General features: G+C 40.6%; 1 protein-coding gene across 1 annotated transcript; it reads left to right on the top strand.

Moving 5' to 3' along the window:
* Window positions 1-5426: 5426 nt before the first annotated feature.
* Window positions 5427-18215, top strand: cxcl14 (chemokine (C-X-C motif) ligand 14). Its single transcript, XM_037076457.1, has 4 exons — window positions 5427-5868; window positions 7802-7907; window positions 12601-12714; window positions 15752-18215. The coding sequence occupies exons 1-4, from the start codon at window positions 5805-5807 to the stop codon at window positions 15765-15767; spliced, it is 300 nt and encodes a 99-aa protein (XP_036932352.1). The 5' UTR covers window positions 5427-5804; the 3' UTR covers window positions 15768-18215.
* Window positions 18216-18931: the final 716 nt, after the last annotated feature.

The raw sequence follows: 18931 nt of genomic DNA, 5'->3' as shown, positions 1-18931 counted from the left end.
CCTCAGAGGTGAGGATTAGCTGAATTACCTGAGAGTCAGTCACACAGTGGACAGACAGCAGTGTGCAAACTGTGTATCTAAAATTATTTATAGTGTTTTGACACGAAAAAACAAAGTATGTTAGTTATTGGGAATGAAGCTCGTTATCGACTTCATTCATCATCATTAAAACAACCAGTGTTATAAACATGATGCAGGTTTTCCATCATTCCTCGGACTGATCGCGGTTTTAGAGGATGAATCTCTCATTTCCGAACACTGTGTGCCCTCGAGATTTTAATAAATCAGAAGGAATCCGTTGGATCCCTTTCTGGCATGAGAGCGGATGCAGCTGCTGCTCTGGTGGTGGCAACACTGTCAGGAACAGACTGTGTTTACTGCTGTGTGGTAAACAGACATACAGTACAGATATATAGAGAACATGCTCCCCTTTCAAAATAAAGTTAAATATAGTGAGGAAAAAGTAAATGCACCATGCTCAACATCTTCAGTGTGGTTGGACAGAAAAGGTGATTACATTCAGGAGAGACCATTCAGAGTCTCAGGTTCTATCAGAGCGTGATATTTAGCTGATACCATTATTCTGTATTACAGCACAGTCACCAGACCAAAGGCTACGCACCATATGGATATTTCTACAATAAGGGTTGTATGTCAGCCACATTACATGTTTATGACTTGACATGTCGGGAGGTTCCAACTGTCATAAGTGTGACACTGTTCTGTAAAACAAAATATAGCCGAGCACTGTCGTGGGTTTCCCCCGGACCTGTTTGTATGTAACACACTTCCTGTTTCTGAAGAAAATCTGCTTGCAAGGTACTGGCTTGTCCTCCGGCTAATCTTTGTTAACATTAAGTCTGATTGTTAACATAACAGACACCACTGGATATTTTAAGTCAGTCTCGGGACATATCCAGTTGTGTTGGTGGTGACGAAAAACAGATATTTTTTGACGAGACGTCTGGAAATCTCTGGGTTTGTTTTAAGCCAACGCACGATCTTCTCCTCACCGTAACCACGAGCTGATTGTGCCTAAACCGAACCAGAGCACAGCGGGACATAAACTGTCACATAAAGAAAAGTTTCAACATATTCATGGTATGTTGTAAACTTGTATTCTAGGGATTCTTAACTTAACGTTTTTTCTTTTGGGACGTGAACAACCTGAAATGTTTTGTGTGTTTTCGTTACAGACCTGTTTTTAAATATTAACACACATCCTCTCTCTCTCCTCTCTGTCTTTTCTCACACTTCCACCACATATCATTTCAAACTAAACAGCCTCAGCTCGCTTCACATTCTCTCTGCCATGTTTGACTTTGGGGTAAACTGTACGATTTCCCTATGAATTAGGTCTCGGCGCTCACGCTGCTGCCAAGTCCACTAAAAGCCATTAGACGCTCTGCAGGTTGCATCGCCGAGACAAATGGAGTTTACGATCTAACGAAGCGGCGCAGGTTTGTGTAAGTAAACGAGTCCATCTCGGAGTAATGAATTCAGTCATGTTGAAGGAATGAGAGAGGTGGCCAGAGGGGCTGGCAGCATGGCCGACGCATGCTGACAGACACTTCAACAAAACAGCTGTCTCACTTCATCAAGTAATGGAAAAATCTTGTAATCCTGCAAAGTGTCTGAATAAGACGTGTTTATTGCCCAAATGATCTTTTGGAACTCACCGTGATCGCGGCTGGCAAACTACAAGCGTGTCTCGCTTTCCCACTGATCTGAGCCACTTGAAATGATTCACTCACGCTGAGAAGCCAAAAATCAAATGGATGAGTGGTCGAAAACATCCAGCTTCTGTTACTGTGGCTCAAATGCAAAATTGCTCAAGAGCTTCTGGAACAAGACGAAGATCTCGCAGCCACGTTCGCTGAGCCCTGAGCTTCATGCTATCGCAGCACGCTAACATGCTCACATCCTCACAACCAAACCACTGAATGGGTTGAGTGTCAGTAGCTTTGGTTAGACATGTGCCTACGTAACGTACAAGACTTCAGTTACGTAACTTAAAGGCATTAATGTATTGTGATACAGTTACCTGTTTAAAAAATGTAGTCAGTTTTGTCATTTAAGTTTCATAATTGAATGTAACTAGATTACTTAACATTGTTATATATTACCTCAATAATAAATCTGCAAATGAAAACGAGAAAATATTTGTGTTTATTTGTGTGTTCGGTTTCAGAGTGATGTTGTGTGTGTGATTTGTTGCAGACTTGCAGTAATCCCCTTTTTTACTGAATATATCTGTAATCTAACTTTTCTGCAATATATTTACCTTTTTTTGTATCCTGATCACATAATTTACATGTACTCTGTTACTCTCCAAGCTTCCATATGTAGCTTAACTTCACTTTGTAACCCATCATTGAATTTACACTTCAACACTGGACATGAACAGCTGTGTACTTCACCTGACTTCCTCCTTTGCGCCCTTAATTATTACTCCGGCCACTAGAGGTCACTGTGCAACAAAAAATGTTGAATATGAGTCGTAATAAGCTGTTTTCACAGTTGACCTGCATGGTTTTGTTTTTCTGATGAGGACTACAAAGCTAACATTGTGATGTTTAGCAGGTACATTTACCTCGACCACCTCAGTTAGAAGGATTCATGCGCTGAGCACCGTGACTGTAAGTCTATAAAGAAAATGTTACGAGAATCCATCTAGCAGCTGATCAGATAACACAGTTTCAACCAAAGTGGTGGACAGAATTACTGACATAACCATGTTCAAGGCAAAGAAAAGAGTCAACAACCTCCTCTTTTATATGTTTAATGTTGAATACATTTACATGTAATATATTGGTGTAGATGAAGAGGTACAGGAGTTCATCACATGAGCCAGACAAAAAATGCTGGGATCAGCTGATTTAGTGCTTTCCAGATGTCATTATGATGTCGTTATTTGTTTCAGATGTCAGCTCCAGCCTTCTGCTAGTATACTGTTGGCACAGTTCAGCTCATCGAATTATTTTTGCTGCTCACTCTGCTTTATTGTCAAAGCTGCTGATGTATTTCCTTTTATAGGAATAAATGTAAATACATATTGTTGAGGTATCCTCACTGAGGCTGTTTCATGATCATGAAATAATGCTAAAGTTCACTTCACTGAACCTTTGACTGATGAAGAATGACGGATGATGTCATCTTCATCATTTCCAGACAGATTCCTTTTGAAATCCTCCGTATTTTTCTCCCATCACTGCCCTGAGTGTCTTTCCTTTGCTTTGGTATTCAGTAAAGCTGAAGTGATCTGATGGGTGAAGACAACAGACGTCCGACTGATGATCAGTCACTCCGGCTGAAGGCTGGAACAGACAGCTCACCCATGTCTTTTATCGTGAGATCAAAAAGACCTGAGATGGATTCGCACAGCTTCAGTGTCCTGCAGGGTCACGAACATCTCAATCTGTCACAGTTTACTGGAAATGGTAGCTGGCATCATGTTTTACTGTCGTTTACTGAATAACCAGAAGCCCACAGGAGGTGAAGATTTCATTCTGTTTGTGACCCAGACTTCAGAATACAGCATGTTGTGGCTTCTCGGGGTTAAATATCGAGTTTAGAACATAATTTGACCAGATGCACTGTGGATGCACTCTTAGAAATATGGATATGATGCCATGAACATGCTGTATACACACGCACGGGTCCACGGTGCAGACAGACATTTCATGGCCGCTGGTTTGAGTGATGACAGAAGCTGATTGCATCAGTGTTCAGGGCAGGAACACACACACACACACACACACACACACACACACACACACACACAAACCCCTCATGATGCTGGACGGTGATGAATTCTGTTTAATCCTGCGGTCAGAGCGTCCCAGGTGGGTGGGGTCAGACCTTCTTCTCAGGGCTATCTCTTACAGGCCAGTGGTTCATCCTGATGGCCTCCCCGGATACAATGGCCACATTTATTCATATCAATAGAAGAGAACGGACATTCACAGGGAAAAATGCCCCTGAGTTGTAATTAACTTATTTAATTATCATAAAATACAAAACAAAAGTGGTGAAGTGTTCTGAAGCTCCCTCAGATATCATGGTGTACAAATATCAAATCCTAAAAGAGTTCTGAGCTCGTCGCTCGTCGTATTTAATGTAATTCTGTTTATTTATCTGTTTATATTTGACATTTGTTATTTTACATCATCTGATTTCATCTAATCTAATTTGTGTGCAAATGAATTACTTTAAAAAAAAATGTTTTTGCATGTTCCCTCATCTCAAAGTCCATTGGGTTTTTTAATTGTTTTTCAGTTAAATGCCTGAATGAAGGTCTGTGGTTATTACACACATAAGAATCTTACCCGTTTTGTTCTAAGAATTTAAAATGCATCATTAAATGTCCCACAATTTAATTTTAAAATACTCACGTGTCTTAAAAACCATGGTTGTTTAATCAAATCAAATCAGGTTTATTTGCCTCAGTGGGCTTTATTAACATAGTGAAGGTACAAACTATTCTAATTTTAACTTTACAACCTGCAGAATGATCCATTTTTTATCAGTTTTTCAGAAATTGTGAAGTGCGTACGGCCTCACATTAGCATTTTACTTTTAGCAACTTAATTCTCGCTTCTAAAATCACAAAAGTGGTATTCAGATGTGAGCAAAACCTGTAAGTGTGTATTATCTAGTTTATTTTTGGTGATATTGCAAAATCCAAATAAAAAACTCTCACAACAGGCTTTTTGTCGAGATATCGGGCCGATGCTAACCTCCAGGTTAGCCTATACAAACACGTCATAGTTCACCGCTCTACTCGGTTATATTTTATTATATTTACTCATCAGAAGACAGTTAAGTGAATTATTGAATCGTTTTCACTCATCAGCGGATGTTTAACGGTACTTTTTTAGTTTGTTTTGAGTCAGTTAGCTTCGTTTCACCAACGGCAGCTAGCTTAACTGTGAGCAAGTGCTGTTGCCATGGAGACGTGCGCACTGATATAAATCCGGTGTCAACGCGTTTTACCGGAACTATGTTTCAGGTCAAACTTCATTCTTATCCACAGGGGACAAGATGTGGGACTAATTATATTTATTTAAGTTTCTTTTGAATCATTCCTTTTATTTCAAACTGCTTCATGAACACAAACCACAACATGACGTCTCACGAACACGTCTCAGGACTCGCTCTCCTAACGATCAACTGTGCGCAACTGTCGCCATTCCTCTCGTTATGGCGTCCGTCTTCTCCTCCTCCTCCTTCTTCTTCTTGTTTGTCAGTTTTAATCAGAGCAGAAGCTGAGCAGCCACAGCGTCAGCCCAGCAGAAACCAAACCATCACCCGTCTTATCAAATCACACGTCACTCCTCCCTCTTTATGGTGGACAATATGCGTATTTTTTATGTTTCCCCTCCCGTCCCTCTCCCCTCTCCATGCTCTCCATTGCTCCCTCGCAGGCCACAAGTGTTTGATTCGCTGTCTGGCCGTGCATGTTAATGAGGAGAGGACAGCGGGCTGCTTTTAAAAGAGCTGCTGCCTGAGAGAGGGAGAGGGAGAGAGACCTAAACGACTGATTGGAGCTTCATCCAGGCGCCCAGGACGCACGGCCGGAGTTGCACAATCAGCGCTCCAGAGAGACTCCAAGAAGCAGAACCGCCTCAGCAGCTCGTCAGCTCTGACATCCATCCGACAAACAAGTGGATATTACTCATTATTTGCACCTCGACAGCGTCTTTGTTGTTTGTTTTGTGCGTATTTTCTCGTTTGGAGAGCTCGGATTTTTAAGGAAAGCATTTCTTTTTTTTTTCTTTTTTTTTTGATAAACTTGTGAAGACATGCATCGGTGCACAGCGGTGCTGCTTCTGTTAGTGGTGGCCTTATACTTCCTGAGTGCAGAAGGTAAAACTTTACAGCTTTTTATCTCTTATAAGTCGTGTTTATTTCCCTGCATGTGTGCAGGATGAAGTACATTTGAATCATGAGTTAAGTTGAAAACAAATCTCCATCACTGGCTGAGTTAACAGCAACTTACTGTCAGTTTCTCAGTGGTGTCTTGATGTTGACACCTTGTTTTGTGCATTTCACTCTATAGTCTGATCACAAATCACCACTTTGTTCACTCTAATCCAAACTGTAAAGATTCACTCAGCAGTGGTGCAGAAATCTGATGGCATCAGGAGCCTGAGGTTGGCTCCTGCAAGCTTTTTACACCCTCAGCTGAACTCTGGGACTCAAAGTGAAGATCAACATACGTAGCTGAGTGACTTTAAAGCCAATATTCACAGGGACTTGTTGAGGGAGAGAAAAATAAATGGACAAAATGGGATTTGTTTCTTGGGGGAGGGCAGATTCAGTCAGTAAAAGCAAAATGCAAATCGTAGATAAATTTAAAATGAACTGCAAATGTCTGTTTTTTTTCTCTGTCAACTCTTTGGTAAGCAGGTTTTTCTTGAATGTTCTCGCAAAGCTGCAAAAAAAGGGGGGGAAACAACTTGGACACCATGAAGTTACATCCAGCGTTAAAAGTTAAATAGCAGAGTAATTAGATACATGTCTTCAGTAAGAAGGCTCCATCTCTTCACGTCATCCAGACCTCTATTACACACTATACAGATGTATTAACCTCAGAGGGGCCACACTTTTATTGGCCCTTGCTGTGTGTGTGTGTGTGTGTGTGTGTGTGTGTGTGTGTGTGTGTGGGCAGAGTGTTGTGACAGATTTAGTGGCCGGCGGTGGCGACAGATAGCGGGTGATGGATGAGGGAAACCTTGGACCATCCAGGTCATCACCCCCCATCTCAAATATACAACCCAGCTGAAACTCATTTCCTCGGCCTTTTATTCAGTCGCAGCGTTTAGAAAACTGGACCTGGAGTGGCATGAAAAGCAGCGTGTTGTTGTTGAAGCCACAGGTTCCCTCTGCAGTGTTTTCTGCAGGTCTGAGGAGGATCTCAGTGCATGAATTTTGGCAGGGCGGATGTTTTTTTAATAAAGAAATATGCACTTTTACATAATCTCTGGCAGCTTGTTTTGCCTTATCTGTGTGCAGAAAGTCGTAAAAGCTTAAGCAGATAAAACAGATATAAAATATGCAAAAAAGAATGTGTAGCAGTTTGAATTATAAGCACTTCTTAATCTGCTGTACGTGAGCGTAGTCTAATGTGACCTCTATGAGCCTGCGGACGATTTGTTTAAGTTGTTTAATTCGTGGATTTTTTAGCCACAATCCAAAAAATCTGACTCATGTCAGCGCCGCGCTCCACTAACAGAGAGCGACAGCAGCTAACGTTAGTTTAGAAATGGAGACCACTAACATGAACTGAGGACAGAGCTCCTTTAATGATAAAACTTACTGGAGAAAACTACAAACCTGAGATCTGTGAAAAGTCATTTAGACGCAAGTTTTCATTGATCTTCAGTTTGTGACCAAATCTTTATGTAAATGTCTGTTTCACCTCGTTGTATTAGTACTAGAAGTAAGAAAAGGCAGGACGTGAAGCTGTGACGTTCCAGCAGTGAGTGACAGGACTTAAATACCGTCGCTGGTAATCTCCCCTCATCACAGTGTGCGCTGTAAAGATAAACTGCAGATTGACTGGGAGCCAATTTACTGTCAAACACCAAAGAATTAACTTTTCTATCACATCAGTTTCACAGCTGGATGTAATTCTGAGACTGACTTTGTTAAAAAGATGTCACATCATTCAGTTTCCACATGATCGGTTTGCTTTTTCTTTTTTTTTTTTGAAAGAAATGCAGCATTCCAGCTTCATTTTGTTTCTGTCTGATGGTTAAAGTCCGTCTGACGTGTTTGTGTTGGATTTGTTTCACAGCCTACAAGTGCAGGTGCACCAGAAAAGGACCAAAGATCAGATACAAGGATGTTCAGAAGCTGGAGATCAAACCCAAACACCCGTACTGCCAAGAGAAGATGATATTGTGAGTGAGACTTTTTATCTCTTTATTCTCTTTTCATATACTATATTCTATATTTTGTCCTCCGCTTCCTCTTCCCTCCTTTTCTCCCTCTGCTTGCTTGCCTGACACACTCGCATATATACGACTGTGACTGCGCTGTGACGGTCCTCCGAAATATATTTGGCAGCTGTTCAGCCGTTATCAAAACATCCTGTCGTCTGTGCTTAAAGCACTCGGGAGGATTTACAGCGTGATAATAAACTGATGATGTAACATCAGCCCGCCGTCAGGAGCAGGAGGGATTTATTCGTAGGAAAGATGGAGAGAGAGAAACTCCAACTTCCAGAAACTTTCCAGAACTTTATTTTCAGACATTTGATGATAAATGAAAACCTCATTGCTGAAGTTTAGATCCTGTTGCACATAGTAAACCTTGTTTGCATCACATATATGCATCTATATTACATTATTTCATACAAAAAAATCGTATATTTCATCATAGATCATCCCAAAAGTTGACTTCTGTTTGATATTATACCCCAAACTGCAGTTTCACGTACAGTTTTAGTTAGATATTCGACCTTTGACCCATTAAATCACAGCTCAGAGACACAGACAGCTCTTATGTTCAATCAGAGTCGTCGTGGTTTGGAGCCCAAACCTCCCTGATGATAACTAAACCTTTCAAACACAGCTTTTAATTAATATATATACACTATGAACTATGAAACTGTGAAAATCTCCTGCATAGCTGGAAATGTGAGCTGTGATTCCCGTGTGAAATCCAAGTCAGCGCTCCATGAAGGCACAACAGATGGGGACGTTATGTCAGCATCCCGGGGGTCCGTTTAGTGTCCAAGACTCAAACTCTGCTGCCGCCTGCTGGTGAATCACGAGATCACACGGAGAGCTGAGCTCAGCGAGGAGGAGACAGGCGGCATCGATCTGTTTCACACAGTCACTGTCAGAGCTGGAAGAAGCTCTCAGATCGTTTGTAACAGTAGCAGTACAACAGTGTAGAAGTACTTTGTCAATGTTTTACTGAAGAAATAGAACAAAAGCACATTTACTTAAAGCACCACAAGTAAAAGCACTCATCACGCAGAATGATTTATTGTGTAAAGTGTGAATTTTTACCCCCAGGAACAAATTAAGCAGTTTATTAAATGTAAAATCATACTTAACAAGAAGTAAAGATATCATGATGAAATACCAAAGTATCAAAATGCAAGTTATAGTACATTTCTACACATATTTACCGGTATGTACTGTATATACTGTGAACTCTGGGTCGACTGACTATCAGATCTGACTATTTTTCTGATCATCAGAATCAGTGTGGGGTTTTATTTCACCTGATTGCTGATAAAATAAACGGATCGTTACTGCAGAGTTACTAGAAGCTAGAAGAAGAACAAAGTAGCAGAAATTGAAAGACCTCAAAATTAAACTTAAGTACAATACTCGAGTAAATGTACTGTGTTACTTTACACCACGGGTCAGACTGTGGCTGCTATAAGGAACAAAAATGGAAGTCGACCTGAAGTCATTCAATTCTAGGATTAAAGGATAAATTCACCCAAAACATTATGAAACAACAGTGCAGTCAAAGTCTCAAAGTGTGTGTGTGTGTGTGTGTGTGTGTGTGTGTTAGCTGCCACAGCAGCCATTATTTATTGCCACACTATTAGCATGAGATGGGGGCCACCAGCCGCTGGTGCCCAGTGAAAAATGAGCCTCAGCGGGCTCCGGAAAGCCTCCGAAAGAAAGAGAGTAGGAAGAAATGAGAGAGAGAGAGAGACAGAGAGAGAGACAGAGAGAGAGAGAGAGACAGAGAGAGAGACAGAGAGACAGAGAGAGAGACAGAGAGAGAGAGAGAGAGAGACAGAGAGACAGAGTGAGAGACAGAGAGAGAGAGACAGAGAGAGAGAGAGAGACAGAGAGACAGAGAGAGAGACAGAGAGAGACAGAGTGAGAGACAGAGTGAGAGACAGAGTGAGAGACAGAGAGACAGAGTGAGAGACAGAGAGACAGAGAGTGAGAGAGACAGAGTGAGAGACAGAGAGACAGAGAGAGAGACAGAGAGACAGAGTGAGAGACAGAGTGAGTCCCCTCTGGCAGTTGTTGTGGCTGTTTGGCTCGCGGCGCTCAGTTTGGCATTCAGAGCGACCACTCCTCACCTCGACTCAGGCTGGGAGCCCCACACGTCTCTGTTTTCTCTCACTGTTTTTTCTCTCTCTCCGTTTCCTTCGTCTTTCTCTTTTTCAGTCAGTCTTTTTACACTTTCACCTTCTTCTCTTCTCTTTTAGTATCATTTCTGACCCTTAGTAGTAACAGTGATGCCATGTAGCTCAGTACATTTACTCAATTAATGTACTTAAGTACAATTTTGAGGTATTTACCTTATTAGTATTTCCATTTGCTGCTACGTTATACTTCATCCTTCCACTCCAGCTCAATTTAAAAGCAGATATTGTCAAACTCACTACATTTTGTTGATTACTTTAGTAACTACTTACTTTGCAGATTGCATTCTGCATCAGAGCCAGTTTATTTATCACGTGCACTAAGGAGGTCATGTCACCTGTTTCCACTTGTTAGTTGGTTTGTAAACAGGATTAAACAAAAACTACAGAGCAGACGTCTCAGCCCAGAACAGACTCCAGTAACTTTTGGAGCAGATATGCATGAAGGGATCCAGGAAGCTTTTTCTAACCTTCTTTAACATTGTGAGAACATTTTTGTTGATTTCTCACGTTAATGGACCTTGATGAAGAAAATCAGGCTCATCTGAATCATCTGGATTAGGCTTGATTAAATTTGACTGTCTTTGGCCGAGGTATGCACTTCTAGTCTTATCTGCAGTCTGATAAAACCAAATTTAGAATATCTGATTTGATCCTTTGTTGGGCTGGTAGCAGATCGACCAACAGTTAACAGTTTATATATACATTTATTTCCAGAAAACTACATTTGACACATTTAATATCAGATACTTGAACCTCCTGAACCCTGAATGTCCCTTTTACTTTCCCTCTAAGCAGATTTAAGATTAAAAGATAAATATCCAGCGTTGTATGATCACATAGTTTTAGTAACTTCCTGTTCAAACTGAGGACGGCCATCATGTTCATGGCTGCAACATGAAATCTAAATGAAAACATCTTAATGTCCTGAACATTTTATCCCCATAATTCAGTTTGGTTGGTTTATTTTTTTGAAAACTGTAAGACAACTGGAATTAAGTAACTGGAGTTGTGACTAGAATTTAAATGTTTTTTTCCACATTTCTTCATTTTTTTTTTCCTAAGATCATCAAGTTATGTCGATGAGCCTTATGTAAATGTTGAAGAGGTTGAGACTTTAAGGACTATTTAAGTGATTTTAGGACTCTACATCTTTACTGTTACTCACGTGTTACTCTTGGGTTCCTCTTACACCACTGAATAGAATTATAAAGCAGCAGGAAATGCAACTACAGGTAAAACTGAGCATCTCTCCCTCTCTCTTGTTTTCTCCCCTCCTCTCCGTCCTCTCCCTGTGCTCATGGAACATTTCACAAACCATATTAGATGTTCGAGCCGGCGGCTGCACCTCAGCTGCCCAGGTGAATTATAATGAGGGGGAACTAAAGCTCAAATTAACACAGTAATTAGGTTATATTTCACCTCTGCTGAGCAGCTGGGGATAAACATTAAGGTGCGTTTATTACAGCCTTGCAGATATGAGTCCTCTGGTGTGCACGCAAACAAAAGCACCTTCATGTTCTCTCTATCAAACGCTCAGTTCCTCCTGAACAAAGCGCGTTGAGCTGCCCAGCGAAACCTCAAGAGCCGAACAAAGTGACGACTGAATGGGCAGGAAAACAGATGCAGAACTCTTTAATCTAATCCGTATAACTACTGAATGCAGCATTTTTATTGAGAGCCGAGCCTTTTCTCTCGTAGTCAACTCATTGAACATTCATGGTCGGGCCGGTTCTTTGACTGTGTCACTGGATGGAGAGGCCCCATGGCACGCTGGGTGTTTTTCCCACAATTCTCTTGTTTGGCCTGAATATGCCACATGCAGGCAGACTGTCTCTACCGTTGCCTTAAGCAGAGGGTTACAGGCCGACCACTTGATTCAATGAGCTCAGATGTCACATTTTTCAGTGGCAGCTCCATAATATTACTCCATTGCCAAGTGCCCGGCCGCCCAGTGCAGGCGGATCTGTTGAATGGAGAGGGCATTTCACTGCAGGCATGTTTTGAGGGCAGTGAAGAAAAGCAGCCAAAATTTAAGGGGAAAAACATGTCAGATGTGCGAGGTCTGCCTTTCAGATGGTTTCAGATGGTTTAAAATAACTCAGAATAAGTATTTTTACATACATTCAGCTCCATTGAAATTCTGCACGTCAGCTCCTGCAGTTGAACCGTCTCTCAAACTATTCAAGATAACACAGTTTTCTATTCCACCAAACAAACTGTGCAGCCTAGTAAAACTATTCTATTTGACCGGGGGTCTAAAAGTCAAATATTTATTCCTTTATCTCTATATTACAGTAGCATGCAGATTCCAGTGGTTATTGTCTGTGAAAATCACATTCTGGCCTCCAAAATGAAAATCAGTCATGTAAAACGTTATTTGTTATACTTTAAGAATAATATCAGATTCTTTAACTTTCTAATTTCCCTGTTTTTCTTTGTCTCTTCATGTTTCCTTACGCTCTCAGCGTGACGATGGAGAATGTGGCTCGGTTCAAAGGGCAGGAGTACTGTCTTCATCCCAAACTTCAGAGCACCAAGAATCTGGTCAAGTGGTTCCGCATCTGGAAGGACAAACACAGGTAAAACAAAGAAATCAGATAGTGGATTTTTTATCTTACACCTTGTAGTTGTATTATTGGGTCTTAATTAGCCAGTATGCTCCAGTATATTCAGTACATCGTATATATATATATATATTATATATCAAATTTGAATGGGAAATTTTAATTTCAAAATATCAATTTGGCTGATGTTGCATTTTGTTCCAATTAACATAAAAATGACTTTTCCAAAGTTTTGAGGAAATCCATTGAGATTTAGGGGTGCCACCTAACACATGAAGTTTTGTGAAATTTCGAAAAATATGCAATTTTTAGTCTAATTGCCAAAAGTTTGACCCAGAAATGTTGAGTACAGTGAACTTTTATACAGTAACATGTTCTATAGGGTTATCAAAGTAAAATTAGTTTGTTTGCCCTTCGGCAACTTGGGCATTTTTTCAGAGTTCAACTTTCAAGATTCTCCATTTATTTGTCCAATAGACAAAATGAATGGAGGTCAATGGGACATGTTCATGTGGTCTTACCCTGAGTTTTGTGCAGCAGTGATGGATGTCGGACACACATATAAAGTTTAATTGACTTTATTGTTAAACACAAAGGGCAATATTGACACACTTGAAAGAACACCCTCTCTAGTGGCTAACTCACTGGCAACTCACAGGGCTTAATGATAAAAGCTGACATTAACTAAACTTCAAACTTAGTTGCTCAGTCAGTGCCAGAGTCCGCTCCACTGTGCAACATCACCAGAGAGAGAAAGAGGAAATGGAACCTGAACTTTGAACCTAGCCAGTGTGTCTCCCCCCAGATATGTCTCCCCACCTGCCCCCCAAGAGTAACCCTCCTATTCAGGGATTAGCTTGCGTTTGCATTGGTGACATCTTAAACCTTGTAGCCAGTGACACGACACTTGGTCGGCTAAGGATGTCATGTGGAAAGAAGACATTTGTTCCAGTCTTCTTACGCTTGAGGGATGGTTTGCCCTCAGATGGTGGAGAGACTGTGTTAGTATCCTCCTCTGGCTCCTCATCACTTTCCGACACCAAGCTGGACATTGCCGTCATCTCCTCCAGCTCCTTTTCACACTGGGACCGCCTGGCTGCTGCGGCAGCTTCACGCTCCTCTCGTCGCTTAACCTTGAGCTGCCGCTTTTTGTCCAATACACCAAATGTGGCCACTCTGTCGGTCTTCATACTGGCCAAGAAAACTAAGTCTTCCGGGTTATCAATCAGCTTTTCAACATTTGGAGGCCACAGCGGAAATGTGGCATCAAGTCTGCATGTCATTTTCTCCAATTGTTTCGCTGCAGCCTCACTGGAGCGCTTGGCCTGGGAGATTTTCCGCAGCTTATTGTTGGCATTGACTAAGTCTACCATCTTGTGGCACGCACGCTTGTCGCTGACCATTGGGATGTTGGCCTTCTTGTAAAATGGCCGCACCTGCTCCAGGACGACCTTAGCTGCCTCAAACTGCAACAACGCTCCATTTGCACCAGGTTTCTTGGCAAGCATGCAGCGTAAGATCTGACGACCAGTTGGCAGCTTGGCGCCTGTGATGATGCCATCCTCACTGGTGATGCTGGGGCCCAGACCAAAGACCAGGCTGCGACTGCTAGTCTGGCAGGGACCAGTTGGTGAGTGCAGCATCTTAGGAGAGAAGGATCCTGGGATGGGTTGTGTTGTACAATGCCTGAGAATGAAAAGGATACAAGGGCAAGGACAGTGTTTAAAATCATACTTAATATCACTCAATTATTACAAACCATGCTTGATAAGCCTCAAATTTTAGCTGTACATAGTCTAACTTAAGCATTACAATGATAACTTACTGTTACATCACTACTAGAGGAGCTAGCTGTGCTCGCAAATATAATAATATAATAATTTAAAATGTTAATTTAACAACTACAATGCTACTGTCAATAAACATCAGACATCAAAACTCTGAATATGATATTGTCTGCTCTAGAATACTGTTGATGTTAAGCTTAATAGCTAACTGTTGCTAGTTAACGTTAGCTAGATGTAATGGGCACCAAATACCTATAAATATGACTACATTTCATTCAAAGTATGTAAATATACAAAGACACAACTATAGATATGTAGTAACATGTAATAAGAGTAGACATAACCAACACAATATATATATATATTTTTTTTTTTTTTTTTTTTTTTTTTTTTTTACATCTTATTTTTACATCTTATTTTTTACATCTTTTCTACTCTATCAACCTCAGAAGCCTGCAGAAGACGTACACTTTACCAGGAGAGCTCCTCATCAGCTTTATTAGATGCCATATTTTGGTCTTTCAGATCTCGAATATTACCCCAAAAAAACTTTGATTCTGGCTCTACAGTGGAAGTCTTCTGGATATGTTTGTGCTCAGTAGGAATTCCTGAGTCGAGTCATCTTTATTTTATTTATTTTAATCAAATGACGAGACAAACAAGTATAAATCAACACTAATGTCACTACATAACATCTGAAAACATGTACACCAGCTGAAACAACACAGAGGTTGTGTTTGCTGCCCCCACATGGCCCAGAACAGTTATTACAGTTGTAGTGATACCTTTGTATAAGTATATTATATTATATAAGACATTTTAATCTCCATATTCAATCTTAATCAGATCTCCACACCTCTGACAAGCACGCTCACGATGAACACACTCTGCTCTGTTCTGTACCAACCTCAGTCATCACCGAGTTGTAGATCCTGTCCGGTGGATTCTCTGTGAAGCTTTATTGATTTGTTGATTTCTCCTCACACCTTCCTTCCACCACAGGGGAGGTCACAGGTCAGCCTCAGACTAAAGCCCAGTGGAGTGGGCAGAGTTTCAGCATGCTTCAGTTTGCTGACTACAAAAGATCTTTTCCACAGGGACTCTGTAGGTTACAGGGTGATTAAACCTGCTCTTCGACTTACATCCACAAGGCCGACAAATTGAATTCGAGATCCTTTTCATCCAGAGAGTCGAGGAAAACACCTGGTGGAGGAGAGAATCTGTGATCACTCTGAACCTAACTCTCACTTTTCTGTCCTCCTCAGGGTGTACGAAGCCTAAAAACCTCGGCCGCCCTGCGCACATGGATCCAGCGAGACAAAACAAAAGAAGATGACAAAATCACCAGGACTGTTTTTTGCAAAGTACAAGATGTAATCTACAATCAAACTGTACTTCTCCCTCTTCTGCCTGAGATCTGTCGAGCACATTAAGAGATTTCTTTAGTTCGTATATATAAGCTGGTGGGCTCGTCGCTCTAGTCACAGTCACTCACCACTCCGGTCTTTACAACTGTAGTTATACTTGTCAAATAGTGGACGAGACGCTGCCATCCGTGTTCAACAGTTGTAGGTTTGTTCAGTTGTCACTTAACGGGGACTTCTCTTTTGTTTTGGCTTTTAGGCTTCTTTCAAAGTGAAGAATGTGTAAGAATGTTTCTAAACTCTTTGAAAAACACAGCGTGGGAGTTTCAGTTGTTAAGATTTTCACCACCCTGTATTCAGTATGACAGGTAGGACGTTAGCACAATGCCATCGTTTAGGCTCTGGTAGAGGTTGTAGTCGAAACACAGTCTCAGTAAATCTGATTCTTTGTGTTTGTGGAGGAGACGCAGCGAGTGTGTGGTTACATCTAACACAGAGGTCGCTGTTGTTCAGTCGGATGGAGGAGATTTACCACCGTGTGTGTGTTTACCACAAACAAACGTGTCAAACAAACACACAACTCTGCAGCACCTGTTTTGTAAAATATTATCTAATTAACCTGCAGGGTGTAGTTTCAGTAGAATACAAGAGTACAGTAGCTCATTTGTGCCATTGCTATATACAGTACAGTCTGTGGAGTTAAATGGAGTTAACGGGTAGGTTCACCCAAAAAATGACAACAAGAAATGTGAGGTTTCATCGTCCTCCAAACATTTCTGGAGCCTCACAGCAAAACAGCGTTGCAGCGTTCTGCTAAAGAACTGAAGAAAACAACCAAAATGATTCCACACAGCTCGTCAGCACACTTTTATAACCAGTCACACACCTGCACGAGCACAACGCTGTGCCAATTTGGAAACTCAACACTGATTTGCTGTTAAGTTTCCATCAGGTAACCACGTGATGACAGATTTCTCCTTTTTGGGTGAACTTATCCTTTAATTAAAACATGATTATTAAACACACGTAGAAAGCAAGACGAGAAGTTTACATCAACCAAGGACATGTTGTCATGTGTTTTCACATGCACGATTTTTAGCTCCACTTCTTGAAATGAAGTAAATGTGTAATAAAGCAATATAACATTCAAACTGCCTACATAACCACTGTAGTGAACTTCAGATCATAGCATTGTTTAAGGATAAGGATGGTGATATTTCAGTTTTTTGTGAATGTAACCAACATCCCCTAAAAAATATCCAAACCAGCGATTAGTTGCTGAGTATTTTAGTTCCTCTTGTGTCGCTGGCGCTCAGCCCGAAGGCCGTTAATCCTTTCTGAAGATGTAAATGTTTGACAGAGTCTTTCAGTAATAGTTTAGTAAAAGCAAAACTGAACTAAACAGATCATTTCCAGTTTAAATTTTAAGACATAAAGCAAGAGAGAAAAGGAAATGGGCATTTATTTTTTAGCAAACGTCTCTCGAAACAGGAGTATATGATGCATTTGTGTGGAACTACTTTCAGCGGTGGATGAACACACGTTTGGACAGTGATGGTGGTTATGTGTCTCTAATATCTGACAACAGTGGAGGAGTAAGATGTGTTACGTAGACTCGTTTGTAGGATCGATTCATTGTTTGTCTTATTTTTGTTTGTTTGTTTAAAGAGGAACACAGAATATTATCAAGCTTATCCTTTTAAACAGGCTGTGTGTGGACTGTGTTATTATGTCGAATTGGATCAGCGCACCAGATTTTAACATTTTTAACAAGGGGACAATGTGGCTGAAATCACACATCAACACACACTGAGTACATTACAGCGTATATTGAGATAAATTGCAGACGTTTCACTGTTTCTGTCCTTCGCGGGCGTTGATTCTCTTTTCTCTCCTGAACAATACTGTCAGACGTGTTTTGTATGCCGTGGATACACTTTGTAACGATGACTGTCGGGTGTTGTTTTGTTACCACCAAACAGAATTCACTCACAAATATATCTGCATATATACGAAGAAGAAAAAAAAACACACCACCGTTTCTTTACCTTTTGAAGAATGTGCATTACTCTTGTTTTATATCTATAAATATATATAAAGAAGCATTTTGTAAATGGACCAGTATAGCCTATATGTTAGTGAGAATGGATTCACCTAGAAACTTTATAGCGTCATGTATATTGTATTACTGCATTATAGTTGTTGTTTTTTTTTGTTTTGTTTTTTTGTTTTTTGCTATTTAAATCCTGGTTTGGTAACAGATATTGGGAGGGTGAGTGTTTGGACCGGCCCACCAAACACACAGTTAGACATTCCATTGACTGTAAAACAGTAAACACAGCAATAAAGTGTCTATAGAACAGCTGCTGCTCGTGTCTCATTTTAACAACTAATGAAACTGAATCAAAGGAGAAATCGTCCTGTACAGATGTGGAGAGTGCTGTGAGAGAAGCCGCCCACCAGGTGGCGCTATATATCAGTATACAGATGTGTATGAGCCACAATCTGCTGGATGGTCACAGTTACAGCAACAATGCAAGGAGAGTTTGTTTTAAATATTTGAGTTATGTGAGTTTGTGAAGAATGTAAATGTGTGTGCATACTCACATACAGACAGAGAATAATAAGAAATAATTGTGATAATTTCTTTGTATTTGTTCAAGTTTTCTGTTTCACAACAGGAAAAATAAGAACAAAGGAACTAAAGAAATAAAAGATATAAAAATGTTGAGTTAATTCATACTGTTGGACTGTGAGAGGTCAGTGAACCAGGAGAGACTGAAATGTTATGAACCTCTCGACCTTTTTGCTGTGAGGCAACATCACTAAGCACTGTGCCACTGTGCTGCCCCACTTTATTCATAAAACTGGGTTATCAATTATCAAATTCAGTTCAAACTAAGTGTATTTCATCAATGTCAAACAGTGGCTTACAGTTTATTTAATGTCTAATACACACTAACGAATAATGTCCAACAGGTAAAAAAAAATGAAGTGTTAAGATACAATATGAATAAACTACATAACTATTAACACACAGCTGATTAAAATAAACATTGATTTTTAATCAGACCATATTTA

This window comes from Acanthopagrus latus, chromosome 18 (genome assembly GCF_904848185.1).
Source record: "Acanthopagrus latus isolate v.2019 chromosome 18, fAcaLat1.1, whole genome shotgun sequence".
NCBI classification, from domain to species: domain Eukaryota; kingdom Metazoa; phylum Chordata; class Actinopteri; order Spariformes; family Sparidae; genus Acanthopagrus; species Acanthopagrus latus.
This window is presented reverse-complemented; position numbering and strand designations above follow the sequence as displayed.